Raw genomic sequence first — 25,013 nt, forward strand, 5'->3', positions numbered from 1 at the left:
TATGTTTTGTGATACCAATGGAGTTAAATCAGAAATTAATAACAAAAGGACCTTTGTAAAATCCTGAGATATTTGGAAACTAAATAGCACACTGTTAAATAACCAGTTGATCAAAAGAAATAATTGAAAGGGAAATTAGAAAGTATTTATAACTAAAGTAAAATGAAAATACAACATAGCAATATTATGAGATGTCACAAAAAGAGGGATGGGAATTAGAGTACTAAATGCCTATAAGAAATGAAGAACACTATCAAATCAATGACATCACTCTAGAAAAAGAAGAGTGAATAAAATTCAGAGTAAACCACAGACAGGAAATAGTAAAGAAGAAAGTAGTGGTAAAGCAGAAATCAATGAAATAGTAAACAAAAAGAATAGAGAAAGTCAGTGAAACCAACAGCTGGTTCTTTGAGATCGATAAAATTCATAAAACTGAATGAAATGAGGAAAAAGACATAAATTACCAATATCACAAACAAGATAGTTAACATCATTATATAGTTTATGATATGAAAAAGATAAGGGAATATTATGAGAATCTTTTTGCCAAATATTCAGCAACTTAGATGAAATGGACAAAGTCCTTCAAAGATACAAATTATTGGAAATGGGCAACCTGAATAATAATGTATCTATTAAATAAATTGCATTTGTAGTTTAAAACTTTCCCTCCTAAAGCCAAACAAATCAATAAACAAGAAAATCTCTAGGCCTGGATGTCTTCTGGATTAGTCTGCTAGAAATACCACAAACTGGATGGTTTAAATGACAAATTAATTTTCTTATGGTTCTGGAGGCAAGAAGTCCAAGATCAAGATGCTAGAAAATTTGATTTCTGGTGAGACCTTTGTTTGTGGCTTTCAGACAGCTGCTTTCTCACAGTATATTTCTTGCGTGTGTGGAGAGTTCTGGTGTCTCTTCCTTCTTTTATAAGGACACCAATCCTATTATATTAGGATTTCAACTTAAGAATTTGGGGGAAACACAGTTCAGTCCATAACACCTTCCGTGGTGAATTCTACCAAACATTTAAGAAAGAAATAATATCAGTTTTCCACAGACTTTTCCAAAAAATTGAAGATGAGAAAATACTTCCCAACTCATAATGAGTTTCAGTATTTTAGTGATGCAGTAGAGAAATGAAACTTAGTATGCATAACCTGGAAAAATATTTTAATTGGTTATTTACAGGCATAGGAAATCAAAACTGATTTAAAAATGAAGGTCATAGTTCCTTAGTTAGTTTTGTGATAGTTATTTTTAGCAAAGAAGGAAAATTTAGCATTCCCCTTTTTGGTCTTGCTGGGTTAATTTTTATACCTTTCTTAAATACCTCTGAGATTCTCTTATGGTTTTATAAGACATTTTTATATTACAATGTTTTGTTAGGTTTCATAACATCTAATTCTAGGTCTAAATAATGCTTGCAACAGAACTTTTAAAAAAATAATCTTTTCATTTTCTCATATATGTACTTTCATGGCATTTGATGTAAACTGCTTATATGATTTATAATTTACTACAAATATTTTCAAACTAATGACATTTGTCTCTTTCATCTTTTTGCATGTAGATACCATTGTAATTGAGTTAATGGATGAAATACTGTTTCATAATATAATATATCTCTATTCTGGAATGTTGACTGGATTCACTGTTACCCGTATTCTTCCACGTTTTCAAATAAGGATGATTGTTTTATTTTGTTCATTCCCTCATTTCAGAAAAAATGAAGATGAATAAAATATCTCTTGCTAACATTAACCGTAGAAACATTTTTGGAGAGAATTCACTGTATAAGGCTGCTCTGCACAATGACATTGCTCTTGTTCATCATTGTATAAAAAAAGGTGGAAATGTTAACCAACCAAGTTATGCTGGTAAGTTGGGGTTATTGAAAGGAAAGGAGCGACACACAGCAGCAATTCACTGGAGAATTCCGCTTTATTAGGGAAAGGTGCTGGGTTATATAGGAAGGGGCATGGGGTGATTGTGGTGTTACTTCTACGGGGCTGGTGGCTATTGGCTAGGTGCTAGGATTGGGAGGGGGGCGAGAGGTGATTGGGCTTTAGGTGGCACCGGCGGGAACCAAGGATCCTGAAGAGAAGCCGGAAGTTCGCCATCTTACTGGTGGGGGCCCTTCATTCCCCCCTTTCTCCTCTGTGGGGTTGTGGACGTTGCTTTCTCTCTGACTGCTTCCTGCTGAACGGGGGCGGAGAACGGAGTGAGGGCTTAAGGATTGGGAGGAAAGGGTTGATAGGACTCCCCACAGTAAGGACGAGTAGATGTAGACTTCTTCAGGTTGGAAATCAGTGAAGGTTCCCTGTACCCATAGTTTGAGGACTTGTTGATTCTAATGGTGCCAAGAGGACACGGGTGCCAGGAGCCAGGCATCTGCGGCTATTGTTTCTAGGAACAGTTTCCAGTGGAGAGAGGGGTCCATCTCAGCATGTGGTGAGGAGGTTACGTGAGGGTGAGGGATCTTCTGTGGCCGGAAGCTGATAGTTCCTGAGTAAAAGCTGGTTGAAAGTTTGATTATAGATTTTTCCGACTTGGGATTTGATGAACTTTATTATACAGGGTAAGAAGAGACAGGCAAGAAGAGTGATTATTATGGGGCTTGCAATGGGCCAGAGCCAGGTAAGGAGGGGGTTTGTTAGTATTGAAGAGAATGGGTTGGAATTGGAAGCAGAGTGGAGGCTGGAAGCAAGGTTGGTGAGTTTGGTAATGTCAGTTTCTACAATGCCGGATTTGTTGATGTAATAGCAGCACTCCTCTTGAAGGAAGATGCAGGTACTACCCCTCTCGGCTGTAAGCAGATCTAAGGCCCGCCGGTTTTGAAGGGTGACTTTAGCTAGCGAAGTGACCTGTCTTTGGAGAGAGGCCAGGGAATCGGCAGTGGATGTCAGGGCTCTCTCAAGTTTGGCGTTGAGATCTTTAATTGCCCATAGAGAGTGACTCAAGGCTCTCCCAGAAAATCTTGCCTCAATGGCTGAGGTGGTCAAAGAGATACCGACCATGATGGGAAGGAAAGCAGCCCTTTTTGTGCGCGAGGGCAAGGGAGGTTGGGGCTCAGGGAATTCCACCATGCTGTAAAGTGTAAGCTGTGGGATTAGGGTGACGAGAATGCAGGGTGCCTGGAGTTGGGAGGCAGTGAAGTGTGCTGGAGGGGGTTGGAGTCGGGCCTACACAGTGGTGGATGGTGAGATTATCTGCGTATTCTGGTTCTCATAGGGGTATGTCTGCCAGGGGGCAGAGGGGTTGTCCTTCTGCATGGAAGGAGTAGTTGGAAATATTAAGGGGCACGGCGGCCAGCAGTGGGTGCAGTAGTGATGCGCACATGAAACAATTGGCAGTGTTAAGGGTGTGGCTGAGAAAGATGGTGGTGTCCTGAATGAGCTGTAATGAAGAGTAGGAGAAATTGGAAGAGGGGCGGGGATAAGAAGATGAAGAGGCGCCATCAAGAGTTTGGATAATGACTTTTTCAGAATGTCTGATATCTGATGCAACTTGAGAGATCTGGGAATGAGAGGAAACATACTTTCGAGAGATATGAAGGGTACTGTGGGGGGTCGAGGACCCCTCGTAGTAAACTGAGGCTGTGACTCCGGCAGCCCATCGAGAGTCCCAGAGATCTGGGATTGATAAGGAGAATGAGCCATTGGGATATTTCATGAAATGGTTGGAGGAGTAATACTGTGGGTACCGAGAGTTACCCATGTAGTGAATGGCGCAAGACCAGTAGGGACATCTCCCGTAGGTGTCTGGCCATTGCCTGCATTAGGCTTGTTTTTGGTCATAGAGGAAGCAGAGGTAGGGAGAATAAGGGTAGCTGCTAGTGAACACTTCGGTGGAGGGAGGAAAGTGGAGGTATAAAGGCTCAGAGCAGCTTTTCAGAGGGCAGTCAGTCTGATGTGGCAATGAGGGCTGTAACTTTTGTTTGATGCTGTGTGTAAGTTTGTCTGACTTTGAATTGCCATACAAAGGGGGCTGGGGTGGCGGGGAAGACAATAGGAATGAGGAAAAAAAGCGAGAGAGCAGTAAAGGAGGAAAAAGTCATGATTTGGGTATGGATGGCAAAGGGGGTGAATGGGATTTTGGAGGAAAGAGGACAGTAAGGTGAGGAGTCTGGAGGGAGGGAGAGTCTGTAAACTTTTGTAGGTTAAGAGATCTTTTAGGTGATGTGGGGACAGGATGATAAGGGGCGCCCTGAATGTTAGTTTATGAGCTTCCTTCTGCAAGAGCCGTCCAGTGGCTAATGCCCATAGGCAGGGGGCCCATCCCCGAACTGTGGGGTCTAATTGCTTGGAGAGATAAGCTACTGGGGCAAAGGATGGGCCATAATATTGGCCTAGGACTCCTAGAGCTTGACTGGACCTCTCATGAATGTATAATGAGAAGGGCTTCAACAAATCAGGAAGATGGAGAGCTGGGGTTTCCACAAGGGCTTGATGGAGCTTAATGAAGGAGTGTCGGGGTGAGGATGATAATGGTTCTTCAGGGGGGCTCTTGCTGAGGTCGTATAGGGGTCTTGCCAACAGGGAGAAGTTAGGGATCTACGCTCTAAAATACTTAGCTAGGCCTAGAAAGGAAAGGATTTCTGTCTTGGTTTTGGGAACGGTCAGTTCAGAGAGGAGTCGTTTTCTGTCTAAGGTAATGGACTTTCTTTGTTGAGACAGAAGGAATCTAAGGTAAGTAACAGAAGGGGAAGAGATTGAGCTTTGAGGGGGGATACCCGTTAACCTCTGGAAGCTAGAAGGTTAAGTAGAGAGGCAGTGTCAAGTTGAGACTGTTCCCACAAGGGACTGCAGAGTAGAAGATCATCTATGTATTGTAATAAGGTGGACTCGGAGTGATCATGATGAAACTGTTTGAGGTCCTGAGCTAGGACTTGTCCAAAAATATGGGGACTATCTCAGAAGCCTTGTGGCAAAACTGTCCAAGTGAGTTGTTCAGAATGTCTTGTGTATGGGTCCATCTAGGTGAAGGCAAAGAAATCTTGGGAGGAGGGGTCCAGAGGGATAGAAAAATGGGTCTTTGAGATCTAGGACTGAGAAGTGGGATGCCGAGGCAGGCATTTGCAATAAAAGGGTGTATGGATTTGGAACTAAGGGATGGATAGGGACAATGGCCATGTTGATGAGGCGAAGGTCTTGGATGAGGCGGAAAGATCCGTTGGTTTTTTTAACAGCTAATATGGGGGTATTAAACGGGGAGTGAGTGGGTCTGAGGTAATTTTTGTTTAAGAGATCTTGAATGATGGGTTGGAGGCCTATGAGGGCTGAAGTGGTTAGGGGGTATTGGGCCTGACAGATATACTGAGAGGGGTCACGTAATTTGATAGAGGCATGAGGACATAGAGCTATGGAGGGGCTTGAGATGTCCCAAACTTTGGGATTTACAGGGTGTATGAGGGCAAAACTGGAGCTTTCATTGGGTAGAGGGGGGTCGTCAGCTATGAGGGCTATCAGAAAGGGAGTACTGGGGGCTGTGGGAGTGGATATAGTTATGGAAACGTGGAGGAGAGAAAGGATGTCCCGTCCTAGTAAAGGGATGGGACACTGGGGCATAACCAGGAAGGAGTGGGAGAAAGGTATGGGATTGTCTTGGATTGTGCATAAAAGGGGAGGGGAGTTTAATGGGAAAATCTGTTTACTTCCTACCCTGACTATAGGAGTAACGGCAGGTGTGGTAGGGCCCCGGTATTCCTGCAAGACTGAGAAGGTGGCTCCTGTATCTACGTGGAAGGAGATGGGGCGACCGTCTACCATTAAAGTAACCCTGGGCTCCTGTTTGGTGATGGAAATGGTCGGGCGAGAAGCTCCCGGGCTCCGTCAGTCTTATTCTGCCAGCCTCACTACGGCGGGCTTAGGATGGGGGTTGTTCATCCAGCCTCCCCTTCGGGTGGTTGGGCAATCAGACTCCCTGTGGCCCTTTTTGTGGCATCTGGGGCATGGGGTGGTACGAGATCTGGGGGAGGGGGACGCCCTTGACCAATGCCCTTCTTTTCCGCACTTGAAACAAGCTCTTAGGGGGGGCTTGTTTGTAGAGGGGCACCCAGGTTGTGGTTCTATCAGCTGGGCTAACATTTGGAAATTTGCCTGATCAGCCTTTTGTTTACGGCATTCTTTCTCCTCTTCCCGGTTATGGAAGACTTTAAAGGCCACTGTTAGGATCTCAATCTGTAGGGTAGCGGGACCCTGTTTTAACTTTTTGAGTTTAGCTTTAATGTCGGGGTTGCTTTGTGCTAGGAAGTATTTCATAAGGACATGTCTTCTGTCAGGCATTTCTGGGTCAAGGGTGGTATACTGTAATAGGTCTTGAGTGAGTCTGTCTAAGCTACGTCATGGAGGGGGGGTGATAATTTTGGGAGGCCCTCTTGACCAAGTCTGAGGGGGACTAAAGGGTTCTGGCTCAGTCTGTGGGGGAGTGACGCGGTCCAGCTGCGCCTAGTCGAGCAGGTCCTGAAATGCGGAAGGGGGGCGAAGAAAACAAAGAAAGATAGAAAGAACTGGGAGGGCTGACCCTCCCACACGTCGCTAGCCAGTAGCCCAGCTGCTTGCTTCTGCCGCTCTAGTTGGGCTTGAACTCACGACTCTGAGGTTAAAAGTCCTATGCTCTACCAACTGAGCTATAGCAGGGCTCCAGTTAGTTGCTTATGGAATGCGTAAACAGTGTTTTTTGTTCTCTATTCCTGCCACATCGGCAAGTGGGGGAAGGGCATTGCTAGAAGCAGGGGCGGTGTTTCTACACATCTTCAAGTTTTCCCTATTTTCAGAGTGAGGAGTCTTGACTCGTCTTTGAGGACAAGATATGTTTTTTGTGGACAGATAACTTCCAAGGACTGCACTGGTTGTTCTCAAGCTTGTGCTTTCCTATGCTGCATTCAGACATTGGGGAAGGTGCTTTCTCATTCTGCCTACAAACATGTGAGAAGACAAAGGCGGTCTCCAACAGGGGAGAAACAGGTGATGAGGGCAAAGATGGAGGAGGCCCCTGGGACCTAGTTAAATGGGGGCTGAAAGGCTCAGGCTTAATCCGCGGGGGACGAAGGCGGACGAGGTGAGATGGGGGAGGAGATGGTGGGGGTGGAAGGGAGAAGGGCTGTTGTAGGAGAAGAAGGGGAATGGAGTGAACAGGAGGCTTCTGTGGGGGTGGCGGCTTGCAGGCTAGGAGAACTTGTGGGGGCAGGGGGAGGAGGAGGCAGAAAGCTTCGATATAGGGAATCTCCTTCCATTTTTTCAGGCGCTGGCAGTAGTTAAAGAGATTGCGAGTGATGTTAGGATCAAGAGTTCCCCCTGCAGGCCATTGGTTGTGATTGTCTAGGGGGTATGTCGGCCAATCTTGGGAGCCATATTTACAAAGAAGTTTTGGTTTTATATCAGGTGTCAGGGAGAGGGTAGCCAGATGCTTAGGCAGGCATTCTAGAGGTGAACTTTCAGGGAGGGATGAGGAGGCTCCCATGGCTAAAGGACATAGAAGGAGACAAACAGGGGAAGACGAATGGAAATCCTCTAACTGGAGGCAGACCACAAGGAGACAAAGGGCGTCCCCGATGATCCTTGGTGGTCTGCGGAAACTCGTATACGAGTCGGAATTTCTTAGGAAGTGTGGGTTGTCACCCAGACTTACCTAAGAAGGCAGAGTGCCGGAGTCACAAGGTACCTAGTACTAGGAATTTTCAGTGGACAGAATGGATTTCGGCAGGCAGAACGGAAGGAGGAAGGGGAAAAGGGAGCGTTCTCATCCACAAAGGAGTCACCTCGTGTATGGCTGTTGGAGGAGGGGCCTGAGGGTCTGTCGCAGCTGTGAAGGCCTGAGGTGGCAATTTATGGCTGTTGGAAAGGGGGCTGAGGGTCTGCAGCAGCTGTGAAGGCCGGAGGCGGCAATTTATGGCTGTTGGAGGGGGCCTGAGGGTCTGCTGCAGCCGTGAAGGCCTGAGGCGGTAATTTATGGCTGTTGGAGGGGGGCCTGAGGGTCTGCAGCAGCTGTGAAGGCCTGAGGCAGGGAGAGTTCCCTCCTCGTCCCCGAGCATCAGGGCCTTGCCGGACGATCACAGTCAATGGCACTGCGATAGCTTGGGGAAGAGTGGCCCACTCTGGGGGAAAACTTACCTAAAGGCCAGATAGGAGTGGTGAGTGTGATGAGCCAGCGCCAGAAAAAGAGGACGAGGGCAACCTGCTGCTGGTGTCGGGGGAAGACAGGGCCCAGTTGGGGTGTCCCGTCTCCCAGGTTTCGGCACCAATGAAAGGAAAGGAGCGACACACACCAGCAATTCACCGGAGAACTCTGCTTTATTAGGGAAAGGTGCTGGGTTATATAGGAAGGGGCATGGGGTGATTGTGGTGTTACTTCTACGGGGCTGGTGGCTGTTGGCTAGGTGCTGGGTTTGGGAGGGGGGGCGAAAGGTGATTGGGCTTCAGGTGGCACCGGCGGGAACCGAGGACCCCGAAGAGAAGCCGGAAGTTCGCCATCTTACTGGTGAGGGCCCTTCAGTTATCACCCACAGTTACCTTGTGAGTGGTTTGTAGTTTCAGCTGTCACTCCTATAGAAGTATGGCAAAGTGGGCCTAAGGCAAGTCTCAAACAGAAAGCTTCCAAATGATTCTCCTGATTAGGTAACTCTTCACCATCATCGCCCAGAGAGATGGTAAATTGGGAGGGGAGGGGCAGGGAAAGAGCATTATATTTCACCTTCAAAGATTATGTCTGCCTAGGGTTTACTAGTTGGGCCATGTGCAGTGGCTTGGGGTTACTGGCGCTGGCTTGCTGGATTTACATTGGCATTGACTATGAGACTCAGCTTTGAATGGAAGACAAATGAGGTCAAAAGCGGAAAGAAACTGATGGTATACTGGGCTATGGGGGGAACTGATGATAGATGTACAATAGAGGTAATGGCTGGGAAAATGGAGAGAAGAGTGTATGGGGTAGAGAGTGTGGGGCAGGGAGCTCAGAAAGACCAGTTTCCCTGTAAAGCTGGATCCCTGGTAGTCTTCCCTGTGGGGAGAACCTGACATGTCCTGGAGAGGAATTATTCCTTAAAGGCACTTTATACTTCAGGCACTGAGCAGTACAAGGCCAGTATGGGTAGTGCTTTTGTGTGTACATACTTCTATTGTTTCCAGATTTTCTCAATTTATGAAACAGTGCAAAAAGTCTTATGGTGCACAGAGATCAACAATATAATCCATAGAGAATCAGGTGATTATAAGTGTACTCCTTCTGTTATGGAAAACCTGGATTGGATTGCTGTCGGAAGAACCAAGCAAGCACTCAGAGGTCTTGGAGGGTGGAGGTTTATTTCACGCTGGCAGGCTCAGAGGGGAGTAATCTCCAAAGGTCTGAGCCCCAAGTACAGCAAGGTCATGCATTTTACACATTTACTACAAAGCTAGGGGGAAGTTAGTACCCCGAAACTGTTGCAGTGGGAGCTATTAAGTCACTATAGGTGTTCTCAGGATGCCAGTTATATTTTAATCTATTTCTGTAAGGTTACCCAGATACTGTATTATAAACTAATGGGCTTTCATGACTATGATCAACAAGCTGTTCTATACCACTGAGTCCTGGTCGGGGGGAGTACATTGTTACATTGTTTCAATCCCAAGCACCCAAGTACCTGTGATTCCTCTACATTCCTGAAGTCTGTTTAACAGACACCCTGTTTCCTTGGCTTCCTTGGCTTTCCACCACACCTGCCAAGAGGGGGAGGGATTTGAGAACTTTTTGGGTATTTCCTCATCACTAGTACTTACTTTTGCAAGGTCTGGGTTTATGATATAGTCAGGGTTTTAACAGACTCTTGTTCTAACTTCCATACTCAGGTCAACATGGTCTTATAACCCCAACCTTGGATCCTTATTTACTAGCTAATGCACTTGCTTACTTGATTTTGAGAGAGAGATGGGTCTTTCTGCTAGTCTGTATCTGCCCCTTAAGTTCAGGAGTAGCTCTAATATGCAGCTAACCTGATGTTATGGATTTCCCAAGAATCTCTTAACATGTTTCTTTTCATTAGCTCTTTTCTGTGCCATTGTTAACGTCCTTGGTGGCTGTTTTCCTGCTTGTCTTCAGCCAGTTAATGTACACCTCCATCTCAGGGTCCCAGGTGCTTCTGTGACCTTCATGGGTTCTTTATTCTTGCCATATTTTCCTGGCTTTTTGAACTCTCTTATTCTCTGCTTTTCCTTCGTCTTTGCACCTTAACTTTGATCTTTACTTCTGGCTACCACATCCCATTGTGTTTGCAAAGGGTTGTCTTAAAACCATTTTCATCAGCATCCCATGCAGTATTTTTTAAAAAATGCAATGCATCCTTTACTTCCCCCTGCCTCCGCCCACCAACACACACACACACACACACACTTTCTCACAGTAGAAATCTGTTGTTAAAACCTGGATATTTGCATTTTAGTAAGTTCCACAAGGTGATTTTTATTCTTAATACTGGTGAAGAACTACTGGAAAGAGGAGTATGACCTCATGTAACATATCAGTTCAGTCGTGTTACAGTCAGTAGTGAGTTTTTAGAGCAAGTCCCCTGTGTGCCAGATGCTGTGAAAACAAAAAGATAAATATCTACTAGAACAAGCTGACTTAAATATATTTATTTTGTGAGACAATCCAGAAAAGGCTGTATCTTTTGAGAAATAAAGCATTATAATAACAGACCAAGGGTCTTTTCATAGGTAACATTTGAATTTTCCAAGTCCTCACTTAGATTTATGATATCTTTGTCTTTGATTTAAAAAAACCAATTGCAGTAATTCTTAACCTATCAAAAACTAAGGTGACAACCAGGAAGTAGACTGAAAAGAAGTCTGAATACCCAAAATAGATCTTGTAAAGCTTCTTTGATAAAACCCTCTCAGACTAATGCCTTGAGCATTATTTTACACAAAATACTGACTCCTAAGCCTATGAAAACTTGGAACTAAAAATAAAGGTTGGCACAGGCCAGGGTATTGATAATAGCAAGGAGTTTAAGCCAACAGCAAGCAAAAGACAGACAAAAACATTAAAATGAGAGGCTAGGAGAGGGATTAAAGATGGTGGTGTGAAAGGTGAGACAGAAACTTCCTCCCAAAACCACTTGTAATATGAAAATATAGCAAATACATCAAATCTTGAAAGAGCAACAGGAAAGAAGGCTGTGGCAGATTGTCTACAACTGGGGAAACCAGCAGACTTCAAGGAAAAGGGTAACATACCAAAGCCATGATCCAGCAGGACCCAAGTCCTTCCCCCAACCCAGCTCACCAGAGGGAGGAAGAGAAACAGAGCAGGGAAGGGGTGGAGGCCTAGGTCTGCTGAACACCCAGCCCTGGAGATGTGCTCTGGGAGAATGAACCTACATTACATGGTGCTCTGGAGATTAGTGGGATTCGAAAGCTAAGACAGGAGGATTACTTGGAGAGACTGAGATTCCAGCCACTTGTGGAAAACAGGGATCCACATCTGTCTGCACTGGGAAAAGAGAAAGGCGGGCAGTCTAAGAGACTTCCTAACAGAAGGCTGCTAAAGGGGCAAGGATTGCACAGAACTTACTTCTCAGGAGAAAGGACAGGTGGACAAAATTGGGCACACTCTGCCCAGCAGGTTGAGAACTTTCAGGAGCTTCAGGTGCTCCATCCCCCTGACTGGCTACACTGCTCCAAGGCCCCCCACGGTGATATGCAGTTTGTTGCACCTTCTGTTTGATGGCCACCACCATGCGACAGGCCAACCAGAGGGCAGCCCCAGCTACAAGTGCAAAGCATAGAGGCTTTGCTGTGTATGCTCAGTCCACTAGCCTTGGCAGTGGAGACAGGCACTGCAGCCAGGAAGGAACGCTTTGCTCCCAACAGGCACCAATGCCTCTCCCTTACAACACTTGCCATCACTCCAGGGACTGAGCAGCTAAACAGAGTAGAGCTTCTAAGCACTAGAGGGTGCCATCTACAAATATGAAATATCAAAGGAACCTGGTTCAAACCAAAATCCCACAAAGAACAGAAAGAGGGCCAAGTGAAACTGTACTCATCAATCTTCCTGAAAAAGATTTCAAAATAAGAATCACAAACATGCTCATGGAGCTACAGAAAAATATTCAAGAGCTAAAGGATGAATTCAAAGAATGAGATACAAACATTAAAGAATACAGTATCTGAAATGAAACATACAGTGGAGGGATTTAAAAGCAGACTAGATGAAGTAGAGAAGACAGTAAATGAAATAGAAATTAAATAATAAGAATACAAACAAGCTGAGGCAGAGAGAAACAAAAGGATCTCTAGGAATGAAAGAATATTGAAAGAACTGTTTGACCAATCCAAATGGAACAATATTCGCATTATAGGGGTATCAGAAGAAGAAGAGAGAGAAAAAGGGATTTAAAAATGTCTTTGAAAAGGTAATTGCTGAAAACTTCTCCAATCTCTCTCTCTCATGCCATGGAGGTGCACAGATCTCCCAGTACAAGGGACCCAAGGAAGACAACACCAAGACATATAGTAATTAAAATGGCAAAGATCAAGGATAAGGACAGACTATTAAAAGCAGCCAGAGAGAGAAATAAGATCACATACAAAGGAAAGCCCATTAGGCTATCATCAGACTTCTCAGCAGAAACCTTACAGGCCAGAAAGGAGTGGCATGATGTATTTAATGTAATGAAGCAGAAGGGTCTCAAACCAAGAATACTTTATCCAGCAAGATTATCTTTTAAATTTGAAGGAGGGATTAAATAATGTTGAGATGAGTGAAAGCTGAGAGAATTTATCTCCCACAAAGCATCTCTACAGTGTATTTTGGAGGGACTCCTATAGATGGAAGTGTTCCTAAGGCTAAATAGCTATCACCAGAAGAAATAAAACCACAGTAAAGAAAGTAGATCAATTAATTACTAAGAAGATGCAAAATTAAGTCAACCATCCCCAAAGTCAGTCAAGGAAAAGACAAAGAGTGCAGAATATGATACCTAATATATAAAGAATGGAAGAAGAAGAGAAAAAAAAAAGCCCTTAGATTGTGTTTGTAAAAATATACTAAGTGAGTTAAATTAGACTGTTAGTAAGGAAGTTACCCTTGAACCTTTGGTAACCACAAATCTAAGGCCTGCAATGGCAATAAATACATGCCTACTGCTAATCACCCTAAATGTAAATGGTCTGAATGCACAAATCAAAAGACACAGAGTCAATGAATGGATAAAAAACAAGATGCATCTGTATTCTGCCTATCAGAGACTCACTTCAAACCCAAACACATACCCAGACTAAAAGTGAAGGGATGGAAAAAGATATTTTGTGCGACTAATAGAAAAAAGTTTCAGTACTTGTATCAGACAAAGTAGACTTCAAAACAAACAAAGTCATGAGACAAAAAAGCACATTACATAATGATAAAGGGGTCAGTCCAACAAGAGGATATAACCATTATGAATATCTATGCACCCAACACAGGAGATCCTACAAATGTGAAACAAATACTAACAATTAAAGGAGGAAATATCAATGCATTCATTTTAGGAGACTTCAACACACCACTAACTCCAAACAACAGATCAACCAGACAGAAAACAAGTAAGGAGACAGAGGCACTGAGCAACACATTAGAACAGATGGACTAACAGACATCTAGAGTACACTCCACCCAAAAGCAGAAGCATACACATTTTTCTCAAGGTGCACATGGAACACTTTCAAGAATAGATAATATACTAGGCAACAAAAAGACCCTTAGTAAATTCAGAAGGATTGAAATTATACCAACCAGCTTCTCAGACCACAAAGGTATGAAATGAGAAATAAATTATGCAAAGAAAACAAAAAATCCCACAAACCCATGAAGGCTTTACAACATGCTCCTAAGTAATCAATGGATCAATGACCAAATAAAAACAGAGAACAAGCAATATATGGAGACAAATGAAAATAACTCAAAACCACAAAATCAGTGGGACATAGCAAAGGCCATGCTAAAAGGGAAGTATATTGCAATACTTACCTTAGGAAAGAAGAACAATCCCATATGAACAGTCTAAACTCACAATTAATGAAACTAGAAAAAGAAAAACAAATGAGGCCCAAAGTCAGTAGAAGCAGGGACATGATAAAGATTAGTGCAGAAATAAATAAAATCAAGAAGAATAAAACAATAGAAAGAATCAGTGAGAGCAGGAGCTGGTTATTCAAGAAAATAAACAAAATAGATAAGCCCCTTCTTACTAAGAAAAAAATAGAGTCCACACACATAAACAGAATCAGAAATGAGAAAGGAAAAATCACTATGGACACTACAGAAATACAAAGAACTATTAGAGAATACTATGAAAAATTACATGCTAACAAACTGGATAACCTAGAAGAAATGGACAACTTTCTAGAAAAATAGAACCTTCCAAGGCTGACCCAGGAAGAAATAGAAAATCTGAACAGACCAATTACCAGCATCAAAACTGAATTGGTAATAAAAAAAACTATGTAAGAACCAAATGCCTGGACCAGATAGATGGCTTCACCACTGAATTTTATCAAACATTTAGTGAAAACCTAATACCCTTCCTCCTTAAAGTTTTCCAAAAACTAGAAGAGGAGGGAATACTTCAAAACTCATTCTATGAGTCCAGTATCACTCTAATACCAAAACCAGGTAAAGATACCACAAAAAAAGAAAATTGCAGACCAATATTCCTGATGAACATAGTTACAAAAATACTCAGCAAAATATCAGCAAATCGAATTCAAAGATACATCAAAAAGATTATCCATCATGATCAAGTAGGATTTATTTCAGGGATGGAAGGATGGTACAGTATTTGAAAATCCATCAACATCCACCACATCAACAAAAAGAAGGACAAAAACACATGATCATCTCCACAGATCCTGAAAAAGCATTTGACAAAATTCAACATCCATTCATGATAAAATATCTCAATAAAATGGGTATAGAGGGTGGGTACCTCAACATCATAAAGGCCATATTCGACAAACCCACAGCCAACATGGTACTGAACAGCGAGGTGCTGAAAGCTTTTCCTTTAAGATTGGCAACAAGACAAGGATGCCCACTCTCCCACTTTTATTCAACATAGTTCTGGAGGTCCTAGCCATGGCAGTCAGACAACACAAAGAAATAAAAGACACCCAGACTGGTAAGGAAGAAAAACTGTCACTGTTTGCAGATGACATGATGCTGTACATAGAAAATCCTAAAGATTCCACCCCAAAATTACTAGAACTAATAACTGAATTCAGCAATGTTGCAGGATACAAAATTAATACACAGAAATCTGTTGCATTCCTATAGAGTAATGATGAACTAGCAGAAAGAGAAATCAAGAAAACAATTCCATTCACACTTGCATCAAAAAGAATAAAATACCTAGGAATAAACCTATCCAAGGAAGTGAAAGACCTATGTCATGAAAACTACAAGAAACTCATGAGAGAAATTAAAGAAGATGCTAGTAAATGGAAATGCATCCCATGGTCATGGATAGGAAGAATTAATATTGTCAAAATGGCCATCCTGACTAAAGCAATCTACAGATTCAATGCAATCCCTATCAAAATACCAATGAACTAGAACATATAGTTCTGAAATTCATATGGAACCACAAAAGACCCTGAATAAACAAACCAATCCTGAGAAGGAAGAATAAAGCAGGAGGGATTATGCTCCCCGACTTAAAGCTCTACCACAAAGCCACAGTAATGAAGACAATTTGGTACTGGCACAAGAACAGAACCATAGTCAATGGAACAGAATAGACAGCCCAGATATAAACTCAAGCATATATGGTCAATTAATACACAATAAAGGAGCCATGGACATACAATGGGGAAATGACAGCCTCTTCAATAACTGTTGTTTGCAAAACTGGACAGCTACATTAAAGAGAATGAAACTGGGTTATTGTCTATCTCCATACACAAAAGTGAACTTGAAAAGGATCAAAGACCTGAATGTAAGTCATGAAACCATAAAACTCTTAAAAGAAAACATAGGCAAAAGTCTCTTAAATATAAACATGAGCTGCTTTTTCCTCAACACATCTCCTCGGGCAAGGGAAACAAAAGCAAAAATGAACAAATGTGACTACATCAAGCTAAAAAGCTTCTTTACAGTAAAGGACACCATCGGCAGAACACAAGGCATCCTACAATATGGGAGAACATGTTTGTAAATGACATATCCAACAGGGGGTTAACATCCAAAATATATAAACAACTCACATGCTTCAACACCGAAAAATCAAGTAACCTGATTAAAGAATGGGTGGAGGATATGAACAGACACTTCTTCAAAGAAGAAATTCAGATGGCCAACAGGCACATGATAAGATGCTCCTATCGCTAATTATCAGGGAAATGCAAATTAAAACCAAAATGAGATATCACCTAACACCAGTTAGGATGGCCAATATCCAAAAGATAAGGAACAACAAATGCTTGTGCGGATGTGGAGAAAGGGGATCCCTGCTACACTGTTGGTGGGAATGTAAATTGGTTCAACCATTGTGAAAAGTAATATGGAGGTTCCTCAAAAATCTAAAAATAGAAATAACATTTGACCCAGGAATTCCACTCCTGGGAATTTACCCAAAGAAAACAAAATCCCAGATTCAAAAAGACATATGCACCCCTATGTTTACTGCAGCACTATTTATAATAGCCAAGATATGGAAGCAACCTAAATTTCCATCAGTAGATGAATGGATAAAGAATATGTGGTACATAGACACAATGGAATATTATTCAGCCTTAAGAAGAAAACAAATCCTGCCATTTGTAACAACGGGGATATAGCTATACAGTATTATGTTCAGTGAAATAAGGCATGCAGGGAAAGACAAGACCTAATGATTTCCCTTATTTGTGGAGTATAACAACAAAGCAAAACTGAAGGAACAAAACAGCAGCAGACTCATAGACTCCAAGAAAGGACTAGTGGTTACCAAAGGAGAGGGGTGGGGAAGGGTGTGTGGGGAGCGAGGAGTAAGGGGACAGAGGGGGTATTATGGTTAGTAAACATGGTGTATGTGGGGGTCACGGGGAAGACAGTGTAGCACAGAGAAGACAAGTAGTGACTCTCTGGCATCTTACTACACTGGTGCACAATGACTTCATTGGGGTATGGGGTGGACTTGATAATATGGGTGAATGTAATAACTACAATGTTTATCATGTGAAACCTTCATAAGAGTGTATATCAATGATACTGTAGTAAGAAAAAAAATGAGAGGCAAAAATTTTGAGGACTATATGTAGAAGGGAGTGCACTTTATACCCCTGTGGTTATTAAAGTTGCTGCATTAGAGCATATAGCTAATATTATGATCTTGAGTCTTTATTAAAAATGTGTTAAATTATATTCTCTTTATTGGAAGTTTATAATCTTAAACCTTTACCTTTTTATTAAGGTACATACAATAAGTTGCACAAATCTTACTGTACAACTTGATGAATTTTCATGTGTGTATATACTCATGTAACCATCACCCAGGTACATTCTCACTAATTCTTTTTCCCTTTCACCTGTTTCACCCATTCCCTCCACCCCTGTCTTCTAGGGCAAACATCAGGCTATTCTCTGTGTTCACGAGTATAAAGAGATTTCCTCTAAGACGTTTAAATTTTTAAAAGAAAAAAAAATACTGCTTAAGGCAGTACTCCCAACCTGCAGACCTGGGAGATAATAAAAGATCTGTTGTAAAATGTACCCCATCTTTATTTTGTAGGAGTAATTTTATAACACAGGAGTAACCTTTAGGAAAAGGGAAGTTCTTTGTTACATTTGATTTCTGTCTGCATTATGTAGTCATTTCCACCATCTGTATTGGCTCTCTGCAGAATAAAGGTCCTTCTGACTTTCTTGATGCTGGGCATTTCAACCCTGAGACTGATAACTCTTCACCACTGTGTCATCCTTGCTTAGGTCTCACTTAAAGTAGCACTCATTTTTACATGTGCACCTTGTCTTTGAGAATTTTCTGTAGTAAATTTAAAATATGAAACTGGCCTTCCACTTTACATTTACCTTATCTTTGGTCGTTTTGAACTCAGTGAAAACAAATTAATCCTAAATTACAGTAATTTTCTCATCCCTATAGCAGCCATTTTTGTCCCTTTTAGGAAACTAAGTTTTACTGCAGTTCAGGCAAAACTTAAATAAGAAAAGGAAGTTTCCTGGGAGTTAAATCATCATCTGTATTCCAAAGCTAATAACTTTCAGATTTATGATACTTCAATTTTCATCCCTCCAAACCTGAATCTGTTGCAGATAATCAAGTTAACCAGTACACATACATTCATAAGCAAATTTTCACTGATCTACAGGTTCCACAACCTAAGTAACTGTGAGTTCATACTTTTTATCAGAAATAGTACTTTGGGGGAGAAATCCATTTACCTAATACTGGATTCTATATAATTGTTTTAATCACATACCTGTTGTGAAGGAGAAATGTTCGTGTGTGTGTCTCCTCTACTCACACAACAATTCTGACATCAGACATGTGGGTTTTCGACACATCAAGCAATTCTCTGACAACGGCTGGGTGTCCTGCATTTCAGTTAAATTCTGACACTAACCCATGTTAGCACAGACCTACTGGTTAAGGGCCCAGTCCCACCTAACCTGACCCCCCAACTTCAGATACCAATTGAAAGTAGTAGGTTCCTAGCTTACCCACAACTTCTGTTCAACTTGACTACAAATTATAGTTTCCCTCAACCTACTTTTAGATTTGGTCATTTCCTAGAATAGCTCATGGAACTCAGGGAAACACTTTATTATGTTTATGAGTTTATTATATAGTAAACATTATGGATATACAGATGAATGGCCAGATGAAGAAGAATCATAGAGCAAGGTCTGAAAGGGTCCCAAGCACATGAGTTTCTGTCTCTGTACAGTTACGGTGTGTTACCCTTCCGGCATGTAGGCATGTTCGCAATCTGGAACAGCTCTGCAAACCCCATTCTTTCGGGATTTTTATGGAGGCTTCATCATGAAGGCATAATGGATTATTGAATCCACTTCTAGCCTCTGCCTCCTCTCTAGAAATTGGGGTAGGGGGGCACATGTGGAGCTGTAAGTTCAAACTCTTTAGTCATGGCTTAATCCAGTGACCAGCCCCCATCTAGGAGCCCACCAGAAGTTGCCTCACTAGAACAAAGGACACTTTTGTCACCCAGGAAATTCCAAGGGAATTTCACAGCTGTGTGTCAGATGTGACTCCCAGGAAGTTAGAAAGGTCTTGGAGGTTCTGTATCAGGAACTGGGGTCAAAGACTAATTATTAGAATAAAAGATTCTCCTAGCATCCCTGTTAACAAAGGTTGGTTTTAGGAACTCTGCCTAGAACTAGGAGGGAGAGACCAGTATATATTTCTTACTCTTTCATATCTATTCATCTATAAATCTGTATATCTATTAATCCATCTTTATGTTGATACATTTCAAGGAAAGTTATAGACATTAGTACATTTTTCCGCTAACCACCACAGCATTAATATCATTAACTAGAGTTCAATAGTTACTTCTTTTTTTTTTTGAGGTAAAATTTTCACACAGTGGAATGCCAGATCTTAATTATGCCATTTAATGAATTTTGACAAATACATTCATCTGTGTAACTCAAATCTCTACACATAACAATACTGCCATCATCCCAGAAACTTTCCTTCATGCCTCTTATAGTCATTCCCCATCTCCATTCTATGGAAGCCACTAGTTTTCTGATATTTTTCACCGTAGATTAGTTTTGCCTCCTCAATATTTCAATAGTAGGTATGATCTTAGCTGTAGGTTTTTGTAGCTGCTCTTTATCATTTTGAAGAATTTATTCCTAGTTTGCTGAGGTTTTTTTTTTAATCAGAATGGTTGCTTGTTCATGCTTTCTCTTTTTGTATATTGCTAGGCTCTATTTGCCATTGTTTTTTAAAGGATTTTTGCATCTGTAATCATGAATAATATTGGCCTATAATTTTCTTTTTATTGTATTGTTTTTGTCTGGTTTTGGTATCAGGTTTTGCTAATAATATCTTAAGGATTTTTTTTGTATCTATGTTCATAAGTAACATTGGTCTATGATTTTCTTGTAAAGTCTTTGGTTTTGGAATCAGAACTATGCAGACCACATCAACTAAGTTAAGTATTTTCTCCTCTTCTGTTGTCTGAAAGAGTTTCTGTAAGATGGGGATTTTTCTTCCTTAAATATTTGACAGAACTTAAGAGTGAAACTGTCTGGGCCTGTAGTTTTCTGTGTGGGAAGATTTTTATTCTTTAGTAGAGATGGGCTATTCAGATTTTGTTTCATCTTGTATTTTGATAAGTTGGATCTTTCAAGAGATTTGTCCTTTTCATCTAAGTCAGAGTTTATTGGTATAAAATATAATACTCCTCTCTTATCCTTTTTATATCTGCAGATCTTTAGAAATATTTTATCATTCATTACTAATATTGCTCATTTCCTTCTTCCCTTTCTTCCCTTTTCTTCTAACTTTCTTCTTCCTTCCCTAGTTTAAGCTAGATTATCAATTTTATTGATATTTTTCCCTCAAAGAACTAACTTCTGGCTTTTCAATTTGTCTCTAGTATCTGCTTGAAATTCTATTAATATCTATTCTTTTTCTCACTTCGACTTATTTCTGCTATTCTTTGTTCTTTCTCTAGCTTCTAGAGGTTGAAATTGAAGTCACAGATTTGTGTACCTTCTCTATCATAAGCATTTAAAACTTTAAATTTTCCTTTACTGCTGCTGCTTCATCCTACAGATTCTAATATGTTGTTTTTTTCATTATCATTCAGTGTGAAATACTTTTAATTTCTTGTATGATTTATTCCTTGACCCCAGGATTATAACAGAAGTTGTTTAATTTTTTTAATATTTGAGGTTTGTCCAGATGTCTTTTGTTATTGATTCTAATTTAATTCCATTTTGGTTAAAAGATACACTTTCTAATGAATTTGATCCTTTTACATTTATTGAGAATTGGCTTAATACCTATTATTTGCTCTTTCATGGTGGATATCTCTTTTGCACTTGAATGTTCTTTTCCTTCAGTTTTATGTTATTTTATATAAATGCCAATTAGATGAAAGTGGTTGATAATGTTCAGATCATCTCATCTATCTTTACTCATTTTTTTTGTCTAGTTGATCTGTCATTTTCTTGAGAGGGGAGTTGAAATATTTACAGCTATGATTGTGGAGTTATCCATTTCTCCCTTTAATTCTGTCAATTTTTGCTTCTTGTATTTTGATGTTCTGTTATTAGGTACCTCCACAGTTGTAATTGTCATGTCTTATGATAAATTGACATTTTAATTATTATAAAATATATCTCTCTTTGTCTATGGTAATATACTTTGTCTTGAAGTCTAAATATAGTATTAATATTAATAGACATCCTAGCCTTATATTTCTTGTCTATTTGCTAAATCTTTTTCCATCCTTTTATTTTTAGCCTATCTATGGCTTTATATTTAAAATGTGTTACTTATAGACAATACCTGTTTTCTCTACTTGCAGCCATCTGTTATTCATTCCTTTCATTGTATTTTTCATTTCAGATGCTGTATTCTTCAGCTCTGAGTGGCTGTTTTTCAGTTATTCTGTCTCTTCGTTGAAGTCCTCCCTGAGATCAATACTTTTCCACAGATCAATGAGCGTATTTATGACAGTTCCTTTGAAATCTTTTATCAAATAGATTGGTGATATCTGTTTCATTTAGCCCTGTTTGTAGTGTCTTGTCCTGTAGTTTTCTTTGGAACAAATTCATCTGCCTCCTCATTTTATCAGGGTTTCTGTGTTTCTTCCTTTGTATTAGATAGATCTGCTGTGCCTCCTGGTCTAGAGAGTAGTGGTTTTATGAAGAAAGCATCCTGTGGTACCCAGAAGCTCAAGACTCTACTTATTCCCCAGTGTTTGGTTCTCCAGTTGGAGCTCCAGTTCTTGTTGGTAGGCTATGGGGTGCCTGTCTTTCTGCCTGTTTGCCAGCTCTGGCTGATCTCTGTCAGTAGAGGGTGGCAGCTTGCCTCAGCCAGCCCTTTGTGAGCCGAGAAGCAGTGCTTGTGCTGGGATTGTTGTGAGCGGAGCGACCCTCTGCCTGCTCTGCAGTGATGGTGACACTGCTGGACTGATGGAGGTGTGTGGGTGGGGTGCATAAGGGAGCTTATCATGGTGTTGGGCCTACATTGAGGTGGAAGGAGTGCTCAGAGATGGCTCCCATTGGTACCTCCCAGTTAGGCTGAGAGAGGACAGCAAGAGCCGCAAAACCTCCCTCCACCTGCCAGGCAGCAAACTCTGACAGCTGCTGGGCCAAGCCAAGCCGGTGGGGCAGGCAAGCTGGGAAGGGCCTCAGGTCTGAGCTGTCAGAGAGGGGAATGGCATGTTTGGTGCTCCTGTGAATGTTGGACCAGTTAGGCTGAGGAGGTGCCAGGGAATTGTCCACCTGCCTTTTCTCCTATGGAGAGAACTCCCATCCAACCCTTGCCCCTCTGGCACCCTTCCTGCTGCTGGCTGCTGGTAAATCTTTCAAACTGCTGCCTCTGCTTTAGGTTTTATTGGGAGCACAGAAGTATGCCTGTTCTCCACAACTGACAGGAGTCTTGGCCTCTCAGAGTGCTACAACTCTCCCTGGTGTCCAGCCCCATTAATCACCAAAGCCCAGTGAAATGTGGACTCATGTTCCCAGAACAGATCTCCAGCACCAGGTGTGCAGAGTTTTTGGGTGCTTATCTCCTCCCCACTCCATTCCTCTCCTCCTTCCACTTTTGGACTGGGATGGGGGATGGGCTTGGGTCTTCATGGATCATGGCCCTGTCACTTTACCCTTCTCTATGTGGTCTTCTGTTCTCCACCAGGTGTAGGTGGTCTCTTCTGCAGTCTTCAGGTCACTTGCAGGATTAGTTGTAGTTACTGTAGTTGCTTCCTTTGTGTGTGTATAGGAGGAGGTTTCCACCTTGCCTTCCTCCTCTGCCATCCTTTTTCCTCCCCTACTAATTGTTTCTTGTGTGTTTCATCTGTGGGGTTTTTTTGTTTTTTGTCATTGTATTATTTTGTAGTGGTTACTTATTATGGTAATGATGTTAATATTTAATAGAGTTAGCATTGTAATATTTCATAAAAGATTTAAGAACACTGAATACATCTCTGTTATCCTTTATGCTATAGCTGTCATGTATCTATATATATTGTAAGCCCCAAAACATACTGGTTTAATTTTTGCTTCAAGCAGTTGTATATGCTTTAAGGATGTTTATAGGAAACCCTCCCCCATTAAGTATATATTCACCATTTTTGGTGCTATTCATTTCTTATGCAAGGCTTTCTAATTTATACTATAGGAAAAACTCCTTCTGTAATATTTTATGGCAATGGTTCTTAACAGGGGTGATTTTTGCCTCCCAGTGGATATTTGGAAATTTCTGGAAACATTTTTAGTTGTTACGACTGGGATAGGGTAGGGGGGTGCTACTGGCATCTAGTAGAATGTTCAGAACAACAAAAAATCAGCTCAAAATGTTAGTGCCAAGACAGAGAAATCCTAGTTTATGGAAAAGGTTCTGGAAATAGTGAAATACATTTTCAGCATTCAACCTGTAGGTTTTTTACATCAGTCATGATTTATTGGAATTTAACACATATCCATAACTTATATCATTGTCTCTGGCTAAAGAAAGGAAGGATATTTATCTGGATGATTGGTTTTCTTGGAGTAGTCTGTGGTTTTTTAGCTGAATTACTATAAATAGCTTCTTCCAAATAAGGAGAAAAGAAATACTTTGGGCTGGCTTCTGTGTTGTCCTGCATCACTTTAATGGAAGTACCTTAGGCTATCAATAAAGTTTTTTCTCCCTCTTCTCTGTAGAAAAGTAGCCTGCAACTAGCATTCTCTACAAGGTAATAATGACCCCCCCCCCACCCCTTACAGCCTTTTTATTTGAGGAGGAAAGGAAAAGTTTCAAATGTTTTCCTTCTTTTCTGTTTTCATGGTGTGATTATCTTGTCTCATATAATCAAAATTTATTTTTAAAGAAATACCATAAAATTTAAGTTTTATTTTAAGGGCAAGCACAAAAAACATTAAGATGCCAAATATAAACAAATACCATTTTCTTTTTGTACAATAGGTTGGACAGCACTTCATGAAGCCAGTGTAGGAGGATTTTATCAGATAGCAAGTAAACTACTAAAAGGTGGAGCAGATGTAAATTTCAAAGGAAGGTACCAGATCACTCCCCTACATGATGCTGTGATGAATGGACATTATAAGGTACTATGATGCTTTTGTTTGCAGAGCAAACAAATTTTCAAGTATTAAAAATCTCTGGGACCAAGCAATAGAAAATCATACAGGAATTCCATTTCAGTTAATTCTACTAATCAGTAATCAGATTTTATAATAAAATTTTACTGTAGCATTTGTTGTTCCTAATATGGTAGATGCCATTTTACATGTTACTTTTAATAACTAAAGAATATGTTTTGGTTAAACACAGTATTTTTTAAACTTGAATTTCTTTAGGACTCACTTTATGCTTTATAGGTTTTAGGAGATTATTTCCTTCACATAGAGTGTTATGGAATGATGTTCAGTCCTCTTAGGAGGTGTACAGCTCTATGAACTCTAGTATCACTTTCAGAGTCACCATAAAACATGAGAATCTTCCAGGTTTAATGACCAGCCAGTACACAACAGCACAGATAGGGCATATCCTTCCTAATACAGAACAGTACTTCAGGAGAGTTTAGGCAGTTTTGCTTTTTGTAATGTATTACCTGCTAGTAGGTGATTATCTTTGTACATTGTATGGAGGTCTGTGGGGAGGGAAATCTACCTGGGACTTAATTTAATGAGCAGAAGAATGCAGTCTTGGATAAGTGATGATGTGAGTCCTGTCTGGCCCATCTGCTCTCCAACTTGCCAGGGTTGACCTATCCTGATCAGGAGTCTTTTCTCCCTTTGGGTTTTTGAATTCTGAGCAATTTACTTTTTCTTCTTTTCTTTCTCAG

The 25,013-nt window shown here is 41.0% G+C and overlaps 1 protein-coding gene across 1 annotated transcript in view; it reads left to right on the top strand.

The window, feature by feature from the left end:
* ANKRD31 (ankyrin repeat domain 31) overlaps positions 1-25,013 on the top strand; it is a 173,190-nt gene that overhangs the window by 66,462 nt on the left and 81,715 nt on the right. Inside the window, exons 10-11 of the mRNA XM_037000313.2 lie at positions 1,728-1,883; positions 24,131-24,273. Of these exons, the coding sequence (XP_036856208.2) occupies positions 1,728-1,883; positions 24,131-24,273 (299 nt within the window). The remainder of the gene's footprint in view (positions 1-1,727; positions 1,884-24,130; positions 24,274-25,013) is intronic.

This window comes from Manis javanica, chromosome 1 (assembly GCF_040802235.1).
Source record: "Manis javanica isolate MJ-LG chromosome 1, MJ_LKY, whole genome shotgun sequence".
NCBI lineage: Eukaryota > Metazoa > Chordata > Mammalia > Pholidota > Manidae > Manis > Manis javanica.